Here is a 26674-nt window from a genome sequence, read left to right on the forward strand (position 1 = left end):
CTTTGAGCGAGGGCGTATAGTGGGCATGCGGGAGGCCGGGTGGACGTACCGCCGAATTGCTCAACACGTGGGGCGTGAGGTCTCCACAGTACATCGATGTAGTCGCCAGTGGTCGGCGGAAGGTAAACGTGCCCGTCGACCTGGGACCGGACCGCAGCGACGCACGGATGCACGCCAAGACCGTAGGATCCTACGCAGTGCCGTAGGGGACCGCACCGCCACTTCCCAGTAAATTAGGGACACTGTTGGTCCTGGGGTATCGGCGAGGACCATTCGCAACCGTCTCCATGAAGCTGGGCTACGGTCCCGCACACCGTTAGGCCGTCTTCCGCTCACGCCCCAACATCGTGCAGCCCGCCTCCAGTGGTGTCGCGACAGGCGTGAATGGAGGGACGAATGGAGACGTGTCGTCTTCAGCGATGAGAGTCGCTTCTGCCTTGGTGCCAATGATGGTCGTATGCGTGTTTGGCGCCGTGCAGGTGAGCGCCACAATCAGGACTGCATACAACCGAGGCACACAGGGCCAACACCCAGCATCATGGTGTGGGGAGCGATCTCCTACACTGGCCGTACACCACTGGTGATCGTCGAGGGGACACTGAATAGTGCACAGTACATCCAAACCGTCATCGAACCCATCGTTCTACCATTCCTAGACCGGCAAGGGAACTTGCTGTTCCAACAGGACAATGCACGTCCGCATGTATCCCGTGCCACCCAACGTGCTCTAGAAGGTGTAAGTCAACTACCCTGGCCAGCAAGATCTCCGGATCTGTCCCCCATTGAGCATGTTTGGGACTGGATGAAGCGTCGTCTCACGCGGTCTGCACGTCCAGCACGAACGCTGGTCCAATTGAGGCGCCAGGTGGAAATGGCATGGCAAGCCGTTCCACAGGACTACATCCAGCATCTCTACTATCGTCTCCATGGCAGAATAGCAGCCTGCATTGCTGCGAAAGGTGGATATACACTGTACTAGTGCCGACATTGTGCACGCTCTGTTGCCTGTGTCTATGTGCCTGTGGTTCTGTCAGTGTGATCATGTGATGTATCTGACCCCAGGAATGTGTCAATAAAGTTTCCCCTTCCTGGGACAATGAATTCACGGTGTTCTTATTTCAATTTCCAGGAGTGTACTTAATTCAAACATATTGTTGATGGGATGATTTGCCTGGCAATATTCCTACACACACTAAATATTATGTGATATTTTAAGAGCCAGAAGTACAGTCACACCATTCTTACATGCAGAAGAGTATATTAGCGAAAAAAAATGTGGCCATCAAACACACTAAACTGGTCACCAAACACACTAAACATATAATTTATCTCCCTCCTGTCAGCACACGTATAATGACTGAAATAGCATATGGTTCATACTGATGTGTCTCTGGTACATTAATTTTTTAATTGAAATTCACACGTTACAAATAGTTCAACCACAATCTTCTCAAGTTCATTTAACTATTTAAAACTGTTCATTGCCATTGTGTCAAATTTGGTTTCATAAACTTCACAGCACTTACACGAAACAATCCACTGTTTGTCATTGTTGGAAAGGCAGCTTAGTGTATATAGCAGCGTATGTGAACCATGGAGATACTGGCAGGCAAAAATGTTGTACCAACAGGAAAACATGTCAGACTGTCCTCCTTGTACCCCTCCCTCCCACCTAATCCCCAATTTGTGGCAGTAACTGTCTAAATCACAACAATATGTGCATGAGACAGTACCCCTCCCTCCTACCCAATCCCCAATTTGTGGCAGTAACTATCTAAATCACAACAGTGTGTGCATGAGATAACGAACTATACCTGTTGCTGATAAGCTGCATCGTCACCATGAACAATTACATCTATCTATGATGAGGAATTGAATCATGGAAATATTGAAAGAATTTCGACAACTACATTTAATGAGTTACCCAAAATGCTTACGTGAAGTACAGACTTGGAAAAGATACAACACATCCCCATTAAATTGCTTACCAAATGCACATGATGGAATTTAAAATTTTTAAGTTGTTCTAACGTGCTTTGTAATATTCCTTGAATATTTTAGAATAAACAGGCAGGTATAAATCAGTTTCTGAGGGCATTATCTCTAAAAAAAGATCTTCAAAATAATGAACTGTATAAACATTATTCAGTTACATGCATTACACTACTTATCTGGAACATTAAGAGGAATGTAGTGTTAATTAGTAAATTAATAAGAAAGCTTCTCACTTTGCCTTCTTGTTCCACGGCATTATCCCTCTCCTGGCTGCTACGTAAAGCTTCACGCTCACGCTGTTTCTTTACACCTAGCTGCTGGAGGTGTAACGCAGCATACTTTATGAACATCATGTATCGTGACCTGCCAATAAAATTATTTTGTTTCAGTTATGCATATGGTTGAGATTAAAATATTTTGAGCCTACAGGACAGTTAATAGTAGAAAAATTTGTTACTTACTCTACAAACGAGTCAATCAGCTCCTGACGCAAGCAACATAACTTATGTTTGTGTTCAACTGGAAATCCCAAGGCTTGCACTTCCTTAGAAAGCTCCTCTCCTTCCACTAAAGTGAAGAAAAAGATAATGTATCTACTATTGCTTGCTTAGTACTTACTCTTTTACACACACACACACACACACACACACACACACACACACATACATTATTTCAAGCTATAGAAATGGATTCAGAAGAAAGGACCATTGGCGTAGGAAGGCACAATATATGGAGACTGTGAATCACTGTCCAGCAACATAACGTTCACTCACTTCAAGAGCAAACTATTGTTAAGGGGAGTACATAGGCACGGAAACCTTGCTAAAATATGGGAGCGGGAAAAGGAATGTAGAAAATTGTAAGGGAAAAGGAGTAATCCAGTGGAAGATGGATCCTTGCAGATTCATGCCAGAAGAATCAGGAACCAAATGATATGTCCAGTTCCCATTAACACAGTTCAGAACAGCAGAGGGGGCTGGGAGGGGTGGGATTCAGAATGAGCAGGTTGTGAAGCTACCATTGGAGTCCACAATAATTTAGCTGAACCAGCTTTCTTTGTAATTAGATGTCTTGAAGCCTCTTCCATAGAGATGACTAGTTATATCCTTCCCCACAATTACCTCTTCTTTTAAAGCAAGATATGCAAACAGATCTGTGGCACAATCATGATTAACTTACAATGTACCCTCAAGTGCTGCTTACAGGAATCATTCCTAATCAACTGAAAACCTAAACCCCTCAGACAGATTCAATTTGCTGACCACCAACTCCTTAACACCAAAATGTCTCTCCTGCACCAGCTTGGCACCACATTTGCATTGTGGAACATACTGGCAGAGGAACTGCTTGAGAGAGAAGGAGCAATGCAATGAAAAATGGGTCCTTGCAGATTCCGGCCGGGAGAATTAGAGAACCAAATGGTGTGTCCAGTTCCCACTAACCCAGTTCAGAAATGCAGAGGAGGCTGAGAGGGGAGCAGACAAGGGTGGGATTTCATTTAGCCTTCCACTACTTTTCATCCAACACTAAGCTATTTCAATATAGTGTGTACAAGTCACGATAGTAGAAAACAGAATATGTTTTATAAGCTTCTGTTAATCTGATGTCACAAGATCTGTGCAAAATACATCATGTTTTATCCTATGGAGGTATCTACTAATTGACCAGTGAGGTGTATATATATGTAACACGGTTATATTAAAGTTAAATCCATTTGGTGATTGCATGTTTCTATTGGCATGTTATTCTATTCAGTACCTGGGATGGAACACATACTTTTGTCTGATAGTTATGAATAACAATTGTAAATTTTGGACAATGTATGGGATTATCAAAAAATGAAATAAATAGGACTATGAGTAGATATAGAGAACTGATTGTCTGAAGGCAACTGGATGGAGAATTATTATTGTGTTCTAAGTGAGGGCTTATCTGCATGTTGTAATGAATTGATGCCTGTATAAAGGGATGCCCCCTCTAACATCACCTTTCTTTAGCAGAAGTTATCGATACCAAAAATACTTCCTATCTTTTAAACAGGTTAATATTATCTCAGCTGTTTAACTAAAAGAATGTCATATGATTCTGTAAACAATTTCAGACTAAAATGTGTAAAAGAAATATTTTATTACTTTACTACATTCGATATGTATTAACTCTGTACACACAGTTAAAATTACTTTTGTTTTGGAAACTTTTGATATTATGAAATATCTGGCATACTTAAAATTCCTATTATTAATTGCAAAATCTAATGCTAATTATTAAATTTATTTCTTGATTCATTTATAAAATAATGACATAACTTTGTGAAGATTCTTCTTTTGTCAAAAAAGTTTGTAAACTCTTGTTTTGTAAACTCTTTGGAATATTGTTAGTACTGCAGAATGAGAAATAGTGCGTATGCCTCTGATGTGATTGGACATGTTTTTAATTTTGGCAATAACAACGTAATTTTATGGAAGTGGAAATTGTAAAGACAGGGCGATAAAGAAGAATGTGACATCATAATAAAGAAAACAAAACAGTAATTACACAGCAGGCTTACTTGATAGTTATCATGTCATCTGGAACCTACAAAGTCAAAAATTTCAGCCTCAAGAATCTACCCCTAGACGTGATGAACTGCAGCCAACTATGAGAAAATGAACATAAGAAAAAAAATTTATTTGTACATCTTACTCCTCTCGCAGCTTATTAAAAGAAGTAAAATATTATGAAGAAGAGATGTGGGGGAGGGCAACACTACACCTGCCAATGAAGAATACATCTTGAAGAGATACTTAGCAAAGACAAATATTGCAGACATATGTCCTGGGGGGAAAAAATAAGAGGAATGGCTTTGACAATGTTCATTTGCCAAGAACAACTGTTATTCAATCAATGCAATGGATGGAAGTCACGGCTGACAGAAAAGTTTGGCAATCTAATTCCCAAAAGGAATAACCACCAGTTCTACATCCACATCGCTACTCTACAATTCACACTGAAACGTGTGGCAGATGATTCACAGAACTACATTCAGAGTATTTCTCTATCATTCCACACTCTAATAGCATATGGGAAACGTGAGCATCTACATCTTTCCATGATAGTTCTGTCTCCTCTTAATGCATTATTATAGTCATTTCTCCCTATGTACATGGAATTACACAAAACGTTACAGCATTTGGAGGAAAAAGATGGTTACAATGTGCTCCAAACTGCCAATAAAGCTTTTAAGAGATTTGGGCTTAAGATACGTTTTGATTATCTTGCAATTGTACTGATAGTGTCCCTGCAATAGTTCGTGATTCAGTACAATAGTCCATGAAAATGCAACAGAAGTAGAGATACAATCAGAAAATTCAATGGTTTTTCATTATGAACAAAACGTGTGTGCAACAGAGCAAATATATTAAATTCACAAGTATTATGAAATTTGTAGTTAAATTCAATGTTATGAAGTTATGTGCACATAATCACTGGCAATTTAAGTGGTATTTGGTATAACTAATTTCAGATCCCTAAGATGTGCCTTCTTAACGAAAAGTGAGGTGGTAGTGAGGATGTTAAAACAGATATTATCTTTGAAACAAATTCTCAGATTTTATTGACATAAAAGGAAATACAAATAAATCTATTTAAATTCTGTAGCAATCACTAAATATTTCAGTGAACTACACCTTAAACTGCAGCAATAACAGCAGCTGGTTCACGAAATGTACGGACAAAAAAAAAAAAAAAAAAAAAAATCATAACAAACTAAGTTTGTTGGAAAGAAATCCTTAACACACAACTTCAAAGTGTAAAATGTGTTTAACAGCATTTCCTGGTCAGCTTGTCAACATGCTGATTCTGTTTTAGCTTGTCATATTACTGGACAAAATGAAATTTAAATGTAGTTTATAACTATTAACACCTGTTTGATAATATCAAGTCTTTTTATCCATTTTCAACTGAATTACATTAGTCTCAGTTTGCCTGAGACAGACTGATTGCTTTTATCAGTTGCAGGCTGTAGAGAAGACAAAACACTCTACATGGTTACTATTGTTCAATTTTCAAGACTAACAGTGTCTATTTCCACCAACATAAAACTCAATCTCATTTAAAGATCTTGTTCATTGCGTTAATATAGGTCTGTGTAACAAACTTATGCCTTGTCCAAGTACAACAGAAACAAGAATGCAGAAAAATCTTAACACAATTACCTGCCGATACAGATTAACAAGCCTTCCACTATCTCACAAAACAGGGAGGTTAGCCAGGCCAGGATCAAATACACACAGCACATTAATGTCCTTTTGTCTGGTGCACTGGCCAGCCTAAGCTCTCCACCTCTGAAAATATGATGCGCTAATAATTAACATAAATGCTAGGAAAGAGACACTGATGATGGTGATAAATTTTGGTGTGTAGCAAAAAATCCAGTTATAGTACTTTGGAATATAATTATCAATAACCTACACTGGGTACTCCATGCTTATTATTACAAACTTCTAAATGTTGTGGAAGAGGTTTGCATAGGAACTTCAGTCCAGAAATTGTCTATTTCCATACTAAAAGAAAACAAAACTCACTTATATTCTTAAATTTAATGGTACTATTGAGGTTTCTGATACACCTGTCACGTTCGGTACGCTGCCACATTGCATGCCAACATGCTTGTTTAGAAGGTGTTTCACTGATTAAGTTGTAAGTTGCTAATGAAAGCAGTTCAGTACTGTAGTTAGTAAGCCTGAATACATTATCGGAATACAATGAGATGTTAATTTACAGTAAAGCATAAAATAATCAGATAGAAGTTCACTGTCCATAAAAAATGTTGTCTGTATTGCTTTAGACAATCTCTTAAAATTTTTTGCCAGAGTAGAACAACTATGTGAAGCAACTGAAGGGGGCATGTATTTGAGTACCTAAGACTGGCCATTGTGGGGCTTCATGAGCAGTGTTTTTCATAAGGCCTGTTCAATCTGAGAAAGATCCAGATGCAGAGATTATAGATGCAGAATAAATAATGCACCATGTACCGTATACCTGCACCCTTGGCTGAGTTCACTAATGAATACTTGTAGAATGCCATTTGGTTCTGAGGTTTGAATCCAGGTAGTAGATGAAATTTTCATAAGCAATATTTGGCCAGCTAGAGGAGAAGATGTAGATGTGCCACAGCATTCGATTAAATCTGTCACTGTATCTGCCATTTTCTCTCACTTTTACTCTGTGGAGTAATAAACTAATCACAGAATTTCATTTCAAAAGCCAAGTAGATTTTTCACACTATACTTCGAGAATGTAGCACTAAGACTACGTACAGACATTTATTGTTGGTTCAGTTACATTGATCTATGACTTAAGTGTGTGCCAAGTTTCACATTCATCATGTTTTGAATTATAAATTTTCCCGTAAGTGAAAGGAAGACGAGGATGACGACGATGATGATGAATACTGGTTTGTGGAGTGCTCAACTGCGCAGTCATTAGCACCTGTAGAAAAGTCTCAATTTTTACGCAATCCAATCTAGCCTGTCATGAATAATGATGACGATGATGATGATGATGATGATGATGAAATGATGATAACACAAACATCCAGTCTCTGGGCAGAGGAAATCCCCAACCCAGCCGGCATAAGTGAAAGGGGGGGGAGGTGGAGGAGGAGTGTTTGATGCACAAGAAAAACACAACTTTCATGGCATTTTCATTTTTCACACATTACAGAACAAGACAAACTGATCAGCCAGAACATCATGACCACCGACCTACTATCAATATAAATCCATCAAGGCCATAGCAGCATTACCTGGTGTGGAATGACTGCTAGTCAGACATGTACAGCGCATGTAGTATTGGTGACTGTACTGTCCATGTGTAGCAAGCTGTCCATGTGTAGAATGGGGAAAGTGGGCGATCTGAGTCTGAGTGATTGAGTGAGGGCAGACTGCTGTGGGATGGAGACAAGATGGCAGTGGCTGCATTATGCTCTGGAGAACATTCACATAGATATCCACGAGTGCAGTGGAGCCCAAGCAAGGGATCACGAAAGCCAAGTGGTATTGTACACTGGTTGCAGACCATGTACACCCGTTCATGGTAATATGTTTCCAGATGGCAATGGCATTTTTCAACAAGATAACGCACCGTGTCACAAAGCCAGGAGTGTCATGGAGTAGTTCGAGGAACACAGTGGTGAGTTTAATTCATGTTGTAGCCCCCCCCCCAACTTGCTACATCTGAACCCGATTGAGTTTATCTCGCATGTAATTGCATGTGGCATTAGAGCTCATTGCCCCCTCCCTGGAAATTACAGAAATGGGTAACTTTGTGTGCAGATGTGGTGCCAACTCCCTCCAGCGACCTACCAAGGCCTCATTGCTTCCATTCCATGACACGTCTCCGGTGTTATCCATGCCACAGGTAGACAGACGTACCAGCTATTAGATAGGTTGTCCTAATATTCTGGCTGATCAGTGTACACTAACATTTAACTGTTACATGAACCTTTTGCAATCTAATGTATAATTAATTATTGCATAAGATACGTTATAGCCAGTCAGATGAAACTAGAACAAATGAAGGGACATGCAATTTAGACTCACATTTGAGGAAGTTGACATCGGGAGGAAATGTTCGAAGGAGATCGAGAATGTAGTGACGTCCATCGTTGCCCACAATTCCTTTGCATTCCACTGAAGAGCACAGCTCTATTTCCTCATGCTTGTCATTGTATACTTTATGTGGCAGGATCTTCAATTGCTGTCCAGCCTTGTTTAGCTGCGAAACAAAAATACCAAATGATATTAACAGAATACAGTAATATAAATGGACAGCTAAGTCTTCAAGTCTCAATACAACTCTCCCTCTAATGAAAGCGTAACTTTGGTTTCTTGTATTATATGTACATTTGCATTGCAGATGCCTCTAAAATAACATTAATTTGAATAAGAAAAATTAAATAAAAAGTTGTTTATATGATAGTAAAGAAGGGTTTAATAATAGTCCGAATGACACTGTTGGCCACAAAATACCAGTAAACAAATTAGATGTACTATATATAAAATGAATAGCTAATGATTGGTTGAAATCATACCTAGAAAAATCTAGTGCAAAATGTAGGGAGAGCACACACTTCAGATTATGCTAAATTTTTTTGTTGAAAGAAATTTCTCAGGGTATTATATGAAAAGCAGTTGTTTTCTTAATATATATCAGTAACTCTCAAGAAAATATAAGACATGAAGAAAAAATTCTCTTTCTCAATCACTGCAGTATGGAGTCACTTATGAAACAGCAGAATTCTTAAAGAGATAGCAAATGAAATCCTGAATTATGTGTGGGCAGTATGTAATAAATTAATATTGAACATAAAGAAAACAAATTACATATACTTCAGCTTACAGTAGAAAAGTTACTCTTGTCACATTAAACATGAACAGAAGTCCACATACTGTGTAGCAATATTTTTAGAGCTGAATATTTATCATCAGTTGACATCGAATGAAAACATGAAGATACTGGCAAAGAGAATGTCCTCTGTGTGTTATGCTGGTGAAGGTACTATCATTAGTGTGGAAAAACCAGAGCCTTGTGGTGAGATACAATTACTATGTACACTCAGCTCTTAGCTATGAGATTCTTTTGTGACCAAATAAACAAAAATATATCTAAAGACAAAGATTCTGTAACTTACCAGACGAAAGCGTTGGTACATTGATAGAGACAAAAAACACAAAAACACACACACACAAATTTCAAGCTTTCGCAACCCACAGTTGCTTCATCAGGAAAGAGGGAAGGAGAGGGATAGACGAAAGGATGTGGGTTTTAAGGGAGAGGATATGGAGTCATTCCAATCCCGGGAGCGGAAAGACTTACCTTGGGGGGAGAAAGGGACAGGTACACACACACACACACACACACACACACACACACACACACACACACACACACACTATATATATATATATTTTTAAAAACAAAGATGATGTGACTTACCATACGAAAGCGCTGGCAGGTCGATAGAAACACAAACAGACACATACATACACACAAAATTCAAGCTTTCGCAACAAACTGTTGCCTCATCGGGAAAGAGGGAAGGAGAGGGAAAGACGAAAGGAAGTGGGTTTTAAGGGAGAGGGTAAGGAGTCATTCCAATCCCGGGAGCGGAAAGACTTACCTTAGGGGGAAAAAAGGACGGGTATACACTCGCGCACACACACACACATCCATCCACACATATACAGACACAAGCAGACATATTTAAAGACAAAGAGTTTGGGCAGAGATGTCAGTCGAGGCGGAAGTGCAGAGGCAAAGATGATGTTGAATGACAGGTGAGGTATGAGTGGCGGCAACTTGAAACTAGCGGAGATTGAGGCCTGGTGGGTAACGGGAAGAGAGGATATATTGAAGAGCAAGTTCCCATCTCCAGAGTTCGGATAAGTTGGTGTTGGTGGGAAGTATCCAGATAACCCGGACGGCGTAACACTGTGCCGAGATGTGCTAGCAGTGCACCAAGGCATGTTTAGCCACAGGGTGATCCTCATTACCAACAAACACTGTCTGCCTGTGTCCATTCATGCGAATGGACAGTTTGTTGCTGGTCATTCCCACACAGAAAGCTTCACAGTGTAGGCAGGTCAGTTGGTAAATCACGTGGGTGCTTTCACACGTGGCTCTGCCTTTGATCGTGTACACCTTCCGGGTTACAGGACTGGAGTAGGTGGTGGTGGGAGTGTGCATTGGACAGGTTTTACACCGGGGGCAGTTACAAGGGTAGGAGCCAGAGGGTAAGGAAGGTGGTTTGGGGATTTCACAGGGATGAACTAAGAGGTTACGAAGGTTAGGTGGACGGTGGAAAGACACTCTTGGTGGAGTGGGGAGGATTTCATGAAGGATGGATCTCATTTCAGGGCAGGATTTGAGGAAGTTGTATCCCAGCTGGAGAGTCACATTCAGAGTCTGGTCCAGTCCCGGAAAGTATCCTGTCACAAGTGGTGCACTTTTGTGGTTCTTCCGTGGGAGGTTCTGGGTTTGAGGGGATGAAGAAGTGGCTCTGGTTATTTGCTTCTGTACCAGGTCGGGAGGGTAGTTACGGGATGCAAAAGCTGTTGTCAGGTGGTTGGTGTAATGGTTTAGGGATTCCGGACTGGAGCAGATTCGTTTGCCACGAAGACCTAGGCTGTACGGAAGGGACCATTTGATGTAGAATGGGTGGCAGCTGTCATAATGGAGGTACTGTTGCTTGTTGGTGCGTTTGATGTGGACGGACGTGTGAAGCTGGCCATTGGACAGATGGAGGTCAACGTCAAGGAAAGTGGCATGGGATTTGGAGTAAGACCAGGTGAATCTGATGGAACCAAAGGAGTTGAGGTTGGAGAGGAAATTCTGGAGTTCTTCTTCACTGTGAGTCCAGATCGTGAAGATGTCATCAATAAATCTGTACCAAACTTTGGGTTGGCAGGCCTGGGTAACCAAGAAGGCTTCCTCTAAGCGGCCCATGAATAGGTTGGTGTACAAGGGGGCCATCCTGGTACCCATGGCTGTTCCCTTTAATTGTTGGTACGTCTGGCCTTCAAAAGTGAAGAAGTTGTGGGTCAGGATGAAGCTGGCTAAGGTGATGAGGAAAGAGGTTTTAGGTAGGGTGGCAGGTGATCGGCGTGAAAGGAAATGCTCCATCGCAGCGAAGCCCTGGACGTGCGGAATATTTGTGTATAGAGGGAAACATTCGACGTAGGAAAAATATATCTAAAAACAAAGATGATGTGACTTACCAAGTGCTGGCGCGCGCGAGTGTATACCCGTCCTTTTTTTCCCCCCTAAGGTAAGTCTTTCCGCTCCCGTGATTGGAATGACTGCTTACCCTCTCCCTTAAAACCCACATCCTTTCGTCTTTCCCTCTCCGTCCTTCTTTCCTGATGAGGCAACAGTTTGTTGCGAGAGCTTGAATTTTGTGTGTATGTTTGTGTTTGTTTGTGTGTCTGTCGACCTGCCAGCACTTGGTAAGTCACATCATCTTTGATGCACACACACACACACACACACACACACACACACACACACACACACACACACACACACACACACACACACCCCTGTTGCCTCATCAGGAAAGAGGCAACCGTTGGTTGCGAAAGCTAGAATTTTGTGTGTATGTTTGTGTGTCTATCGACCTGCCAGCGCTTTCGTTCGGTAAGTCACCTCATCTTTGTTTTTATATATATATTTTTTCCCATGTGGAATGCTTCCCTCTATTGGCAAAGAGTTTGGGCAGAGATGTCAGTCGAGGCGGAAGTGCAGAGGCAAAGATGTTATTGAATGACAGGTGAGGTATGAGTGGCGGCAACTTGAAATTAGCGGAGGTTGAGGCCTGGTGGGTAACGGGAAGAGAGGATATATTGAAGGGCAAGTTCCCATCTCCGGAGTTCTGATAGGTTGGTGTCAGTGGGAAGTATCCAGATAACCCGGACGGCGTAACACTGTGCCGAGATGTGCTAGCCGTGCACCAAGGCATGTTTAGCCACAGGGTGATTCTCATTACCAACAAACACTGTCTGCCTGTGTCCGTTCATGCGAATGGACAGTTTGTTGCTGGTCATTCCCACATAGAAAGCTTAACAGTGTAGACAGGTCAGTTGGTAAATCACATGGGTGCTTTCACACGTGGCTCTGCCTTTGATCGTGTACACCTTTCGGGTTACAGGACTGGAGTAGGTGGTGGTGGTGGTGGTGGTGGTGGTGGTGTTGGTGGTGGGAGGGTGCATGGGACAGGTTGTACACCGGGGGCGTTTACAAGGGTAGGAGCCAGAGGGTAGTGAAATTGGTTTGGGAATTTCATAGGGATGAACCAAGAGGTTACGAAGGTTAGGTGGACGGTGGAAAGACACTCTTGGCGGAGTGTGGAGGATTTCATGAAGGATGGATCTCATTTGAGAGCAGGATTTGAGAAAGTCGTATCCCTGCTGGAGAGCCACATTCAGAGTCTGATCCAGTCCCGGAAAGTATCCTGTACAAGTGGGGCACTTTCGGGGTTCTTCTGTGGGAGGTTCTGGGTTTGGGGGGGGATGAGGAAGTGGCTCTGGTTATTTGCTTTTGTATCAGGTCGGGAGGGTAGTTGCAGGATGTGAAAGCTTTGTGCCGCAGGGGGGGAGGGGGCGCAAGCTGTTAATTTATGGTACTATCGGGACATCTTGTGATGCCTGTGAGAAAATGTGAGAGGGAAATGGCGTGAAATGTGGTGAGAGAATTCATGGCTCTTTTAACACGATAATACAGCCGCACATCCATCCCTGTTGGTGTGTGACTACTGCACAAAAAATGAAGTCATTGCACTGCCTCATCCTACAGACCTGGCCTCTGCAGACTTTATTTTATTTTCAATATTGACAACCCCGTTGAAAGGACAAAGATTTGTAATGACAGACGAGATAAAAGAAGAGCTGCAGATTGTACTTTGCGGGATCCAGCAAGTGGCATACCGAAACTGCTTACAGAAGGGAAAACTGCGTCGAAGTGATGTATCAATTGTGGAGGACAGAATTCTGAAGGAGACCATGCAAAATAAGTAAAAGGTAGACAAAGAAAAATTTTGTGGCCCAAGTTCCAGAATTTTTTGAACAGACTTCATATACCGTGGTTGTAGCCCACGAATAAGGGTGCTGAGCATGGGCGTTCATAGTAGATTATCCAGGGTGGGACAAGACTAAAATTTCCATTATTTATTTTTTATCTGATATTCCTTTCTGGAGTTTCCATTGTTATAGTAATTCAATGAATTCTAAGAGAGTGCTTGTGATGTGGACCAGTAATATAACAGCCATAAAGTAATAAATGTATAAAAATGCAACCACTGTAGTATGTAACATGTTTTTTAAATATAATTTTTGTCATACTTACCATTTCAAGATATTTAGGATGAGAGATTACTGTCTTTCCAAAATCTATAGAGCCATATACAACCGACTGCTCTTGTTCACGCTCCAGAATACCTGGAATGATGGACTGAGCTGTCACCCTGTAGCCACGATAGTCAATCACCACTGTTCCCAACGTGTATAAGCCAGGAAGGTCTACAGCACTGTAGACCCTGACGCCTTGCAAGTCATTTCGCTAAAAAGTAATTGTAAATTTTTTATCAACTGAACATATTTCCTGAAATGAATAGATGCTAAGGAAAATTAATATATGCTAATATGAGATTATAAATAACACATCAAATTCAGAGTGGCAATCTCAGTTTCACTCCTGATTGATGGGCAGGAATGGGACACTCGTTTTTTCTTTAAAATATTGTATATTCTAGATTAAGAGCTTACGAAAAGTAGAGAAAGAAAAGTTGTAAATTCAGGAATTAGATTTTTAATTCTACAGTAATTTTTAATAAATCCGATACAACCTTTTATAGCTTGCACAAAGTAAATTGGCCACTGCACACAAACACACTTTCATACAGAATGCTGGGAGATTCCACCTTCGTTTGAAAGGGGCAAGTGCCCTCAGTTGACTGACACCTGCTGACCTGAACACTTTGAATGTTCTCATTGGTGTCTCTTTACTTCTTAGCCTGGCACCATAGAGTACACCCAACATAGATGTTCATACTCGGGCACACGTTATTATATAAAATTCCATTAAATTAATGTCATCAGACGCAGAGGAAGAAATAAAAAGATCTCATTATAAGGAGTACTTGACAGGATTGCAGCAACTACTAGCTATTCCAAACACACAATAAAGAGAGTAGGGGGGGGGGGGGGGGGGGGGTACATAGCTAGAAGTACTTCCTAAGGACTCATTACTCCAGGAAAAGACACGGAAGAAGAAGAAGAAGAAGAAGAAGAAGAAGAAGAAGGAGAAGAAGAAGAGAATTTTATATTTACATAATATTCACAAACCAGTTGTCAGGGGACTGACACATACCATTCATGCAATACCCTTTATATTATATTGTCAGACTTGTAGTAAACAACATTGTTGGCTACTGTAATGCGACAGAATTGGTATATACACACTGAATCTAGTGATACCATATCACTTTGGGTCAACCAGAGCTTGTGATATATCACAGTGTTTTTACTACTGACAAATACCTTTCAGCTTTATTTACCTGCTAGCATTTTCCCCACATTTTTGCCCACATATGCATTTGACACATAAATTGAAAACAACATCCCCTTTCCTGCCGCGCCCCCCCCCCCCCCCTCTGTGTCCACCTCATATCTATCACCTCCCCCCCCATTCTCTCTGTCTATTTATCTTCTCCTCCTCATCCCCCCTTTTGTCCATTTCCTCCATCCCCTCTCTCTGACCTCATCTGACTCCCCCCCCCTTCTCCCCCCCCCGTGTGTGTGTGTGTGTGTGTGTGTGTGTGTGTGTGTGTGTGTGTGTGTGTAGCCCCTGCAACACCGTTCAGTAAAGCAGACCAGTACTACTCCCACAACATGCCTGTCATGCTGAACAGGTTATACATCAAGAGCTTGAAAATCACTTATGTGCTCCTGACGCACAGGTTGCCATGCAAAGCAGGTCAATACTATGATAACACCTGTCATGCAGGACAGTCTACATCTCCATTTCTTGGCTCTGACATGTAGGCTGCCCTGCAAAGTAGGTTGCTATGGCAGATTATACTGGTCCCATAAAACCTGCCTGTTGTGAAGGGCAGTCTATTTGCGAAGGGTTGGAAAAAATACGGTTTTGTGCATATCTCCAGTGCTATTGGAGCTAGTAGATTATAAAACCCACAGTGCTGATACTTGTGAGATCTGTTGTTTCTGTGCCAAATTTAGTTGAAATCCATCTGGGGGTTTGGGAGGAGCTCCTGGAAACACACACACACACACACACACACACACACACACACACACACACACACACACACTCTCTCTCTCTCTCTCTCTCTCTCTCTCTCTCTCTGCTTTATAGCAGTTGCATTTGTTGAAGTCATAATGCCAACACTCCTGTTAACTGGCATTAAAGTAATTTTGAATTGAATGGTTTATACATTCATGACTTCACCAGACTGCAAAACATTTTGCCACTGTCAGTACATAAATGATTCCAGTATTTAGACATCGTTAACGTGTGAAGTTTAAGTTCTTGTTCCATAGAATCATTTCATGAGTCATTATAGAAAACGTGTGTAACAGACCTTCACCTCTTTTACCATGCAATGGCACATTCATAAGGGAAACCACACCACTACTATTCTCTCTACCTTGCAGTCTATACAGGAGCAAGCCAAGTGAATTTGTGCACATTCTACCAATAACCATATTCACGCACTACAAAAATGTTTCATTACACATTAAAAATACATTAATTATACCTGACTTATTTAAAATGTCTAGGGTCCCTTTGAACTACTGAAGAAAACAGTAAACATCAAATGTTTCTTTATATAAAGTGATACACAGTTTATATTTTGTTCATGGTATTCAAATGATCTATATAATCTGTTTAATAAAGTCTTTCTCTATATCTCTCTTTCTGCAGCATGGACCTGCAACAGCTCTAATACTACAACATAGCGCAATAGCAATATGTATGTACCCCTTTTTAATGACAAGTAGAAGAAAAATTATTTTATCAACAATTTTGTCAAAATTGCCATTTTAGTTTGTTATCAAAGATGCTTTCTATGCATCAACAAAGTAAAAAGATCACATTATTAGACAGCACAACATTGTCCTAAATGCTTTCTCCGAAAATTATTTCGAGCAGTTAGTCCACGAACCCACGCGAATTGTAAATGGTTGCGAAAACACACTTGACCTCTTTGCCACAAACAATCCAAAGCTAATAGAGAGCATCATGACTGATACAGGGATTAGTGATCACAAGGTCGTTGTAGCAAGGCTCAATACCATTTCTTCCAAATCCACCAGGAACAAACGCAAAATAATTTTATTTAAAAAAGCGGATAAAGTGTCACTAGAAGCCTTCCTAAGAGACAATCTCCATTCCTCCCGAACTGGCTATGCAAATGTAGGCGAGATGTGGCTCATTTTCAAAGATATAGTAGCAACAGCAATTGAGAGATTCATACCTCATAAATTGGTAAGAGATGGAACTGATCCCCCATGGTACACAAAACAGGTCCGAACGCTGTTGCAGAGGCAACGGAAAAAGCACGCGAAGTTCAGAAGAACGCGAAATCCCGAAGATTGGCTAAAATTTACAGACGCACGAAATTTGGCACGGACTTCAATGAGAGATGCCTTTAATAGGTTCCACAACGAAACATTGTCTCGAAATTTGGTGAATCACCTCGAAGGGAATGATCTATTGATACGCAATCAGCATGGTTTCAGAAAACATCGTTCTTGTGCAACGCAGCTAGCTCTTTATTCGCACAAAGTAAAGGCCTCTATAGACAGGGGATCTCAAGTTGATTCCGTATTTCTGGAATGCTTTTGACACCGCTCCTCACAAGCGACTTCTAATCAAGCTGCGGGCCTATGGGGTTTCGTCTCAGTTGTGTGACTGGATTCGTGATTTCCTGTCAGGAAGGTCGCAGTTTGTAGTAATAGACGGCAAATCGTCGAGTAAAACTGAAGTGATATCTGGTGTTCCCCAGGGAAGCATCCTGGGATCTCTGCTGTTCCTGATCTATATAAATGACCTGGGTGACAATCTGAGCAGTTCTCTTAGGTTGTTCGCAGGTGATGCTGTAATTTACCATCTGGTAAGGTCATCCGAAGACCAGTATCAGTTGCAAAGCGATTTAGAAAAAGATTGCTGTTTGGTGTGGCAGGTGGCAGTTGACGCTAAATAACGAAAAGTGTGAGGTGATCCACATGAGTTCCAAAAGAAATCCATTGGAATTCGATTACTCAATATATAGTACAATTCTCAAGGCTGTCAATTCATCTAAGTACCTGGGTGTTAAAATTACGAAGAACTTCAGTTGGAAAGACCACATAGATAATATTGTGGGGAAGGCGAGCCAAAGGTTGCGTTTCATTGGCAGGACACTTAGAAAATGCAACAAGTCCACTAAAGTGACAGCTTACACTACACTCGTTCGTCCTCTGTTAGAATATTGCTGCGCGGTGTGGGATCCTTATCAGGTGGGATTGACGGAGGACATCGAGAGGGTGCAAAAATAGGGCAGCTCGTTTTGTATTATCTCGTAATAGGGGAGACAGAGAGGCAGATATGACACGAGAGTTGGGATGGAAGTCATTAAAGCAAAGACGTTTTTCGTCGCGGCGAGATCTATTTACGAAAATTCAGTCACCAACTTCCTCTTCCGAATGCGAAAATATTTTGTTGAGCCCAACCTACATAGGTAGAAATGATCATCAAAATAAAGTAAGAGAAATCAGAGCTCTAACAGAAAGGCTTAGGTGTTCGTTTTTCCGGCGTGCTGTTCGGGAGTGGAATGGTAGAGAGATAGTATGATTTTGGTTCGATGAACCCTCTGCCAAGCACTTAAATGTGAATTGCAGAGTAATCATGTAGATGCAGATGTAGATGTAGACCACAGTCATAAATGTGTACACTAAATTGTTTATGAAAACAAAGTCATGGCTTACAATGCAATTTTTCAGATTAATGATGTAAAATATAATTGTGTGTTACAAACCATCACTGTTATTTTCACAGTTTGTAAAAAAATTTCCTATTAAATATTACATTTGGACAAATTTCTTGTCCAAGAATGGAAAAAGGCAACTTTAACCAAACATCAGACCTACCGGTGCAACAAAGGCTGCAGCATCTCCTCCTAATTCCTTATAGTGATCTCTGACATCAAATCCAAGTGAGAAGAATATATTGTTCCATATAAACATCTGCATTTTTGCTTCTTCACCAGGATTGATGGCCATTACGTTGCCATCTATAACAGCCATAGCCCCTCGAGTTGCAGCTGCGACAAAGTCACTGTGAACCTGAAACCATAGACCATTGTTCCATTATATCTCTCCTGTCTCAATATAAAATGTACTTCTACCGAAATATCAGCTGTCGGATAGTAAGTATTTTCCTTTGTTAACTCATTTGCATGTATACCTCTGCATTTGGATACATTCCAATAAAAATTCTTTCAACAAATCACGCTACAACCAAAAGTCAGGGAAAACTTTCCTATTAGGCACAAGAAGACAGATACACAAGAACCAGAATAGAAAATACAGGGTGGAGAAAAATTGTGTCATGAAATTTTAACCCTAGATAGCTGATGCCAGTAGGAACCGAAATTAGTAATGTTGTGTAGGCCGACAACGCACCATTTTTAAACTACAGAAACTTTGCGCCACATGCTCCAATTGGCTGCAGGATTGCCCTGTTGCCATTCATTGGTTGATGGGCAGCTCTATGGTTGTCAGTTCACACATACAAATGTCCCTCGCCCTGTCAGTGCCCCGACATGATACGGGCACGTGTGTTGTCTAGAGCAAAGGGGTCCGCAAGATGCTATTAGAATAAAAGATATATTAAATATATTTTTATAATAGAGGGAAACATTCCACATGGGAAAAATATATCTAAAAACAAAGATGCTGTGACTTACCAAACGAAAGCGCTGGCAGGTCGATAGACATACAAACACAAACATACACACAAAATTCAAGCTTTCGCAACAAACTGTTGCCTCATCAGGAAAGAGGGAAGGAGAGGGAAAGACGAAAGGATGTGGGTTTTAAGGGAGAGGGTAAGGAGTCATTCCAATCCCGGGAGTGGAAAGACTTACCTTAGGGGGAAAAAAAGGACGGGTATACAGTCGCGCGCACACACACACACACACACACACACACACACACACACATCCATCCACACATATACAGACACAAGCAGACATATTTAAAGAGAAACTTTGTTTTTAGATATATTAAATATATTTTGTATGATAACAGTATTTTTTTTTTTGCCACTTCCTGCATGAGCAGAGTTTTAGCAAACGCTAACTTCTGCATCTATCATCTTCCTAGAGCCAACTGACACATAGAAAACGTTTAAAAAGACTCTTAATTTGGCTTTTTTAGGTACTTGATCCTGTGATATGACAAAGCACCAATCATGCTCGACGAGTGGGGGTCCTCGAGAAAATTTTGTTGGGAACCCCTGGTCTAGAGCATCTGGCAACAGGGCAATCCCACAGCCAATCGGAGCACACAGTGCCAAGTTTCCATAGTTTAAAAATTGTGTGTTGTCAACTTACACAACATTAGTAATTTTGTTTTCTACTGGCATCAGCTATCCAGGGTTAAATATTGTGACAATTTTTGTCCACCCTGTATATTAGCAAACAGAATCTGGGATCGAGTCATTTAGGAAGTAAGGAAAGGCCTTGAGGAAACTGCTGCCATAAGCAAATATATTATGTGGATTTTGCAAACAAACAAGTTCAACATTTTGAAGTAAGTGATTGCCAATAATTTGGAGTTATTTACTATGGATGGTCACCTATTTCAACAGTAAGACTGTGTCACATATTTCTCTAGTAACATCATTTACATACTCTTTGTTTTATGATCGATACTTTGAAACTCCTAACACTACATCATCAGCATGTACATAGGTCATATCCACATGAAACTAGATGAGAAACATGTAGTCTGTAGCTAGTGATGGCAAACCATAAGCCTTAGGAGCAACGACAACTACTTAGTCATCACACGTATCAGTGTCAACTTTTTTAAAAAAGTTATATTACTAGGAAGCAACCATGTGAATTCTCAGAGTGAAAAAACTCAGATTTTCCTAGCATTTCAGCAATTCAGTCTCACTGTGAGCCAAATTGATGAGAATATTAATACTACACGAAAATAAGGTAATTAATGGATCTTCAGCTGCCTAGTCTCTCTGACGATTCAGTACATGCCAGACCTACCAACGAACAGTAATACCTACAGTTTGATGACAGTTGTCTTCTTTTCCACACCTGCTGCAACTTCAGTCCTGTCACTGGGAAGACAACCCTCATCAAAGTAATACACAAAACAGTAACCTCGCTATCTATGTCATTACATATGCAACTACAATTCCTCTTTATGTATTATTGCCCAGAAGGTTTAGATGCAGTTCCACATGCAGATCGTGTTCATAGTACAGAAAACCATTTAATAATGTTCCTCATTTTATTTGTTAAAGACATCAAAATGAAAAATATTCACTCAGCTGTGAACCTAGATCAAAGTTTTTTTTCATATCGTGTATTCTACCTATGAACAAAATCTTAATATTTCTTATAAACTTTATGTCACATCTATACAGCAAAGCTTCATTTCATTGAGAAATACCTTAGAGACAACCCAACTAAATTGAACTGAATGCTCACACCTATTTAATTACAGAACATTAAAGAAACAGGTTCATCTTAATAATTCTGGAAATGAATGTCCTGGTTGGAAAATACTGATGAAAATTATTTACAGAAGAATGGAGAAACTGGCAGGTTAACTAAGGAAAAATTAGTTTGGGTTCCAGAGAAATACAAGCACATGAGAGATCCTGTAACTTATCTTAGAAGCAAGGTTGAAGGACGGCAAACCAACATTTATTGTTTACAGCATCTGTAGATTTAGAGAACGCTTTTGACAATGTCAAGTTGAATACATCCTTTGAAATTCTGAAGATAGCAGGGATGAAAGACAGGGTGCAAATGTTATCTACAACTTGTGCGAAAGTAAGATTGAAGTTTTTCAACCATCATTCAATCTGTACATGGAACACATTATGAAGGAAACCAAGGAGAAATTCAGAGAGGTAATCAAATTTCAGGTGGCAGAAATAAAAACTTTCTAAGAGCATTTTAATTGTGTCAGAGACTTGGAAGAGTAGTGGACAGAAATGTGCTGGTGGGGGAGATAGTCTTCAAAGTTGTACAGGGAGATCGTGGCTAGGTTGTCAGTGAGTAGGTTCAAATAGACATAGGTTGCAGTACTTACGCAGAGTTTAAGAGGCTGTCACAGGGTAGGCTAGTGTGAAGAGCTGCATCAAACTAATGTTTGGACTGACCACAACATAACACACCCTTTCTCGAAAGGAAACAAACAATGGAATGGCCAGTATGGAATAACAACAATATTACGGAAAGGATAGATTGTTACTCACCATATAGAGGAGACATTGAGTCACGACGAAAAGAGTGCTACTCTTTTAAGCTTTCAACCGAAAGGCCTCGTCCTCAATTAGAAAATGTTCACACTGGTGTGTGTGTGTGTGTGTGTGTGTGTGTGTGTGTGTGTGTGTGTGTTCTAATTCAGAAGAGGTCCTGTTGGTTGAAGCGAACAGCTGTCTTTTCATTGTGCCTGTCTGCAACTCAAAATCTCATCTATATGGAGGACAGTAATTTATCCTTTTCACAATATTGTCACCATCTCTAAATCAGAACACAAGAAGATCTTAAGTCCACTTTATTTGTATACAGAGAGGGGAAACCATTTCTCCTCTGCTTGCCTCCCCTCTCAGAATTCAGAAGCAGAACACATGAGGGAGAACACAAATCATGGGTGGAATGAGGCCATCATTTTGGATTGAAGGAGCTTTTAATGTCTCCAACCAAGACATTTGAAATTTCAAAAGCAAACATAAAAAAAGGAAAGGCTAGACAGCAATTAATTCACTAGTAGTGAACACTGATTTGCACATCAGTTTTATTTCAATCTATAGAGAAAATTTATGTACCACTAAATTACATATATCCTTTCACTGTTGTTGCAATTACAAACAGAAAAAAATGAATAAAACTACTGTAGCAATAAAGAGAAATTGGGAAGTACAATCATATCACTTTAAAACCTTGGAAAATGTATGTACATTTTTAATGTTTTTTAGCTGTAAAGTACTGTAACATGCAACTTATAATTTTTTTTTGAAACAAAATTTCTTTCTCAAAATTACTTGTTTCTTAATAAATCTTGCTATTTTTCAGTACACACACTTCCTGAATTTTCTTGCCTTGAATATGGCCCGTTCTCTTAGCAGCCTCTCTGGCAGATTTTTTCTAGGCAATTCCCTCGTAGTCTGTAACTCCTCATTCCAGTCTCTTGTCTGCCCAGGAATATGTTCCTCATATCCCAGCTTTGATGAAAATGCTGTCAGTCAAAAGCAGAGAATTACATAAGGAAAAGCATTAGTTCTTCATAACAACACGTTTTAATTATCACTATATCTTTTGTGCTAAAAAACTTAAAAAGTGCAAACAAAATTTTAATATTATTTTCCAGAAAGAAATTGAACATCCATCACTAGACTATAAAAATAATTGGGCGTAAAGCAAATTTTTATATTCGCAAGCATAAGGATTCTTTTTTAAAAAATGTAAGAAGTCTGCTTTTTTTCCTTGCATGAATAGCTTTAACAGAACGGTAAAAATTTCTATTTTTTGAAAATTACACACAAAATCAAAACCGTCTTGCCACTGTAAATATTGGACACCAAGTAATAAAATAAGTTACTTCCTGCATTAAGGTGTTCGACACAGCAGGCTATTGGACAGGATGTATGAACGATACGGCACACAAAATTTTGAGTCAGGATCCTGATACCAAATCCAAGGAGAAACTGCCATATAAATAATTTATAATGCTTCATTTTGAAGTTGTTATTGAAATAACATTCTAGGCAATACTGTCAATAGAAGCTGATTGGGACATGATGATACAACAGCAAAGATTTGTTTTTATATTTGTGGTATGAGCACATTGGTGGCTAGTCAGTCTCCAATATTAGATTTGGTCCTCCACGCACAATTAACAGACAATGTCTCCAGAGGTTTTATTGGAATCATCATTCCAGGTATTCCACAGAATGCACACTGGCCTCTGAAAGCATTAGTTACACGGTCAGATTCACACTGATTGATATTTACCAAATGAATGGGTGAGTAAATGAGGATCAGTAACCAATTCCATGGCCTGCAAGTTTACTCTCCTGAGACTGAAATGCAATGGATACACTGCAGCGACTACTGAAGTATGCAAGGAAATGAGTGAAACTACTAAGTATATCTTGAGAGTCTTAAATGTGTATGAACCAAGAAGCAAAGCATGTCTGAAGGTAAAAAGGTACCTTTTGAACATTTTCTGTGTGTTCCTATTAGTTGTGATACTGTAAATAATTCATTTTAATAGAAAATGCTCTTGTATAATGTACTTAAGTGCAAATCGAACAATGCAGCATACTGGGTGGACATATTACCGCACAATATTCTGCCTTGTTTGATGCGAGGAACCTGACCCAAAATTTATCCAAGTATTTTTTTATATTCCCTGTATGGACAACTTTAGAACTCACTCTGCTGTATATTATAAATAACCCATTCTTCTATCGCAGTATCTAAAAAGATAATGACTGCAACAACATATAAATCTGCAATATTTCTGAACTGAGAGTTTAGTGTGGGAGTAATGACTCTAGTATTTCTATGGAAGATATTCAGAAGAGGCTGTAGGATATTCCTGTATTCACCCAGGAATTTTCTAAACAACTTTCTGCAAAACTACTACATGGTCTAAGAGAACTGCGACTATTCATACAGCATTTTTTGTACATGCTTCATGTCACCCATTAATCCACAATGATACACTTTCCACCATCTAAAGTGCCTTCCACTAAGAGCTGTCAATTTTTTTTTTATGTATTTAGAATGATTCCTTCACTGAAGTGCAGTGTGCACTGTTGTAAAAGTTCTTTACAGACTGAAATGTGGACCCATACTCTTGCCTTCTGCAAGCAAGGCTCTTACCAACCTGCCATCTATCCCTGCAACTCTTATTTTGTCATAATTCTTCATAAGCTCTCCTGCATACCTTTCTTGGGAGAAAGGATATTGCCAAAAATCTCCCATCCTTAGACTAGAATTTGTTTCTAAACTGGAATGAATAATATGGCATTTTTCTAATATTTATGTCCCTACCTCTTTCCCTCTCCTAGGATCAGAATGCCACATGTAGGTGTGTAACAGCTAATTAAAGACAGCAACTTGTGAGATTCCAACCATCACATGGTCAGATTAACAGCAATAACTGATGTCTAATAGGACACCTGTTTTCAAGCAGTATGCTAAACTGAAAAAACTGATATTGCTTCGAAATCCAAGTTTCCAAAACAGAAGAGATTAAAACTTAATAATAATAATAATAATAATAATAATGTAAAATAAACTTGAATGTTTTAATTATCAAGAAGTTATTTAAAACAATGTTCTTAATTTGTATTTATATGACAATAGCCCAAATATTCTGATAGTGAAGAAAGTCATACTAGAGGCATACATGATGTAGATGCAAGACTATGGCATCCACATCCATCTGTATGGTCTCTGCAGTTTCATTGCACAGCTGCTAGAAGTAGCATAACTGGCCCATTTGTGCATGTGGGGTAGTAGTGAATACTCCAATGTGTGTGTGTGTGTGTGTGTGTGTGTGACTACACTGTTATAGTTGGACTGTGACAATCAAGGGTTTGCCAAGCATTTGGGAATGTGCAGGTAGGTTCTGCATTATAAAATTTAAAAAGGTGTACCAACAAGCAAAGTGGTTCATTATCTTTTTTATTAAAATAAGAAAATTATAACAACAACGGTGTGTACCAGGTTAGCTGGTGAAGTAGTTATTTCTAAATCAACTACCTCAAACTGGACAAACTGATAAATATGTAGTTCTGTTGATTATTTCATGTTAACATTTGCTGAAAATTTGTTGTACAAGATAATTATTGTTGAACCGAATAGGTTTTTGGATCAGATAATGTAACTGCAACAGCTGGTATTATCAAAGCAGCTGACTGGGCTATTCAACTAACAAATGAACCACTTTCAGATATCTTTCACTAATTGTCGATTATTTCACTTCCATCATATTTGAGTTATACTATCCAGAGTCAACTTCAATGTGTGTTCCCTCAATATTTCCCGTAAAAAAATTGAAAACTGGTGTATTGACAAATGGCACATATTGTTGGAATATTTGGGGATACTCAGTAAACAAAGGATCAAATAAGTAAGAAGGGCAGGCCTAGCAGAAATCCTTAGGTAATAAAAGAGATAAGAAATGAGAATATATTATAAAAGTGCAGAAAATGAAGCAGGAGAGAACAGATGGAAAACCAGTCCCAAGCACAGAAGGTAAAGCTGAAAGGTGGAAGGAGTACATAGAGTGTCTATACAAGGGAGATATACTTTAGGGCAGTATTATAGAAATTGAAGAGGAAACAGATGATAAGATGGGAGATATGACACTGCAAGAAGAATTTGACAGAAGAAGAATGAAAGACCTATGCCAAAACAAGGCCCTGGGAGTATATAGTTTCCTCTTAGAACTACTGATAGCCTTGGGAGAGCCAGCCATGACAAAACTCTTCCACCGGTGAGCAAAATGTACGAAACAAGCATAATAACCTCAGACTTCAAACAGAATATAATAATTCCAGTTCCAAAGAAAGCAGGTGCTGGAAGGTGTGAATGTTACCAAACTGCTAGTTTAATAAGTCATGGTTGCAAAATACTACCACAAATTCTGTACAGAAGAATGGAGAAACTGGCAGGAACCAACCTCGGGGAAGATCAGTTTGGGGTCCTGGAGAAATGTAGGAACATGAGAGGCAATTCTGACCCTAACACTTATCGTAGAAAACAGATGAAGGAAAGACAAACCTACCTTTATAGCATTTGTAGACTTTGAGAAAGTCTTTGGACAATGTTGGCTGGAGTGCTCTCTTTGAAATTCTGAGGGTAGTGGGTGTA

At 39.9% G+C, this 26674-nt stretch overlaps 1 protein-coding gene across 1 annotated transcript in view; it reads right to left on the reverse strand.

Annotated features, from left to right (window-relative positions):
• LOC124613967 (clustered mitochondria protein homolog) overlaps positions 1 to 26674 on the reverse strand; it is a 362940-nt gene that overhangs the window by 63162 nt on the left and 273104 nt on the right. The window contains exons 7-12 of the mRNA XM_047142757.1: positions 22888 to 23024; positions 18681 to 18875; positions 13876 to 14088; positions 8577 to 8751; positions 2457 to 2562; positions 2229 to 2358 (exon numbers count right to left, since the gene is read on the reverse strand). Of these exons, the coding sequence (XP_046998713.1) occupies positions 2229 to 2358; positions 2457 to 2562; positions 8577 to 8751; positions 13876 to 14088; positions 18681 to 18875; positions 22888 to 23024 (956 nt within the window). The remainder of the gene's footprint in view (positions 1 to 2228; positions 2359 to 2456; positions 2563 to 8576; positions 8752 to 13875; positions 14089 to 18680; positions 18876 to 22887; positions 23025 to 26674) is intronic.

The sequence above is a fragment of the Schistocerca americana genome, chromosome 1, assembly GCF_021461395.2.
Source record: "Schistocerca americana isolate TAMUIC-IGC-003095 chromosome 1, iqSchAmer2.1, whole genome shotgun sequence".
NCBI lineage: Eukaryota > Metazoa > Arthropoda > Insecta > Orthoptera > Acrididae > Schistocerca > Schistocerca americana.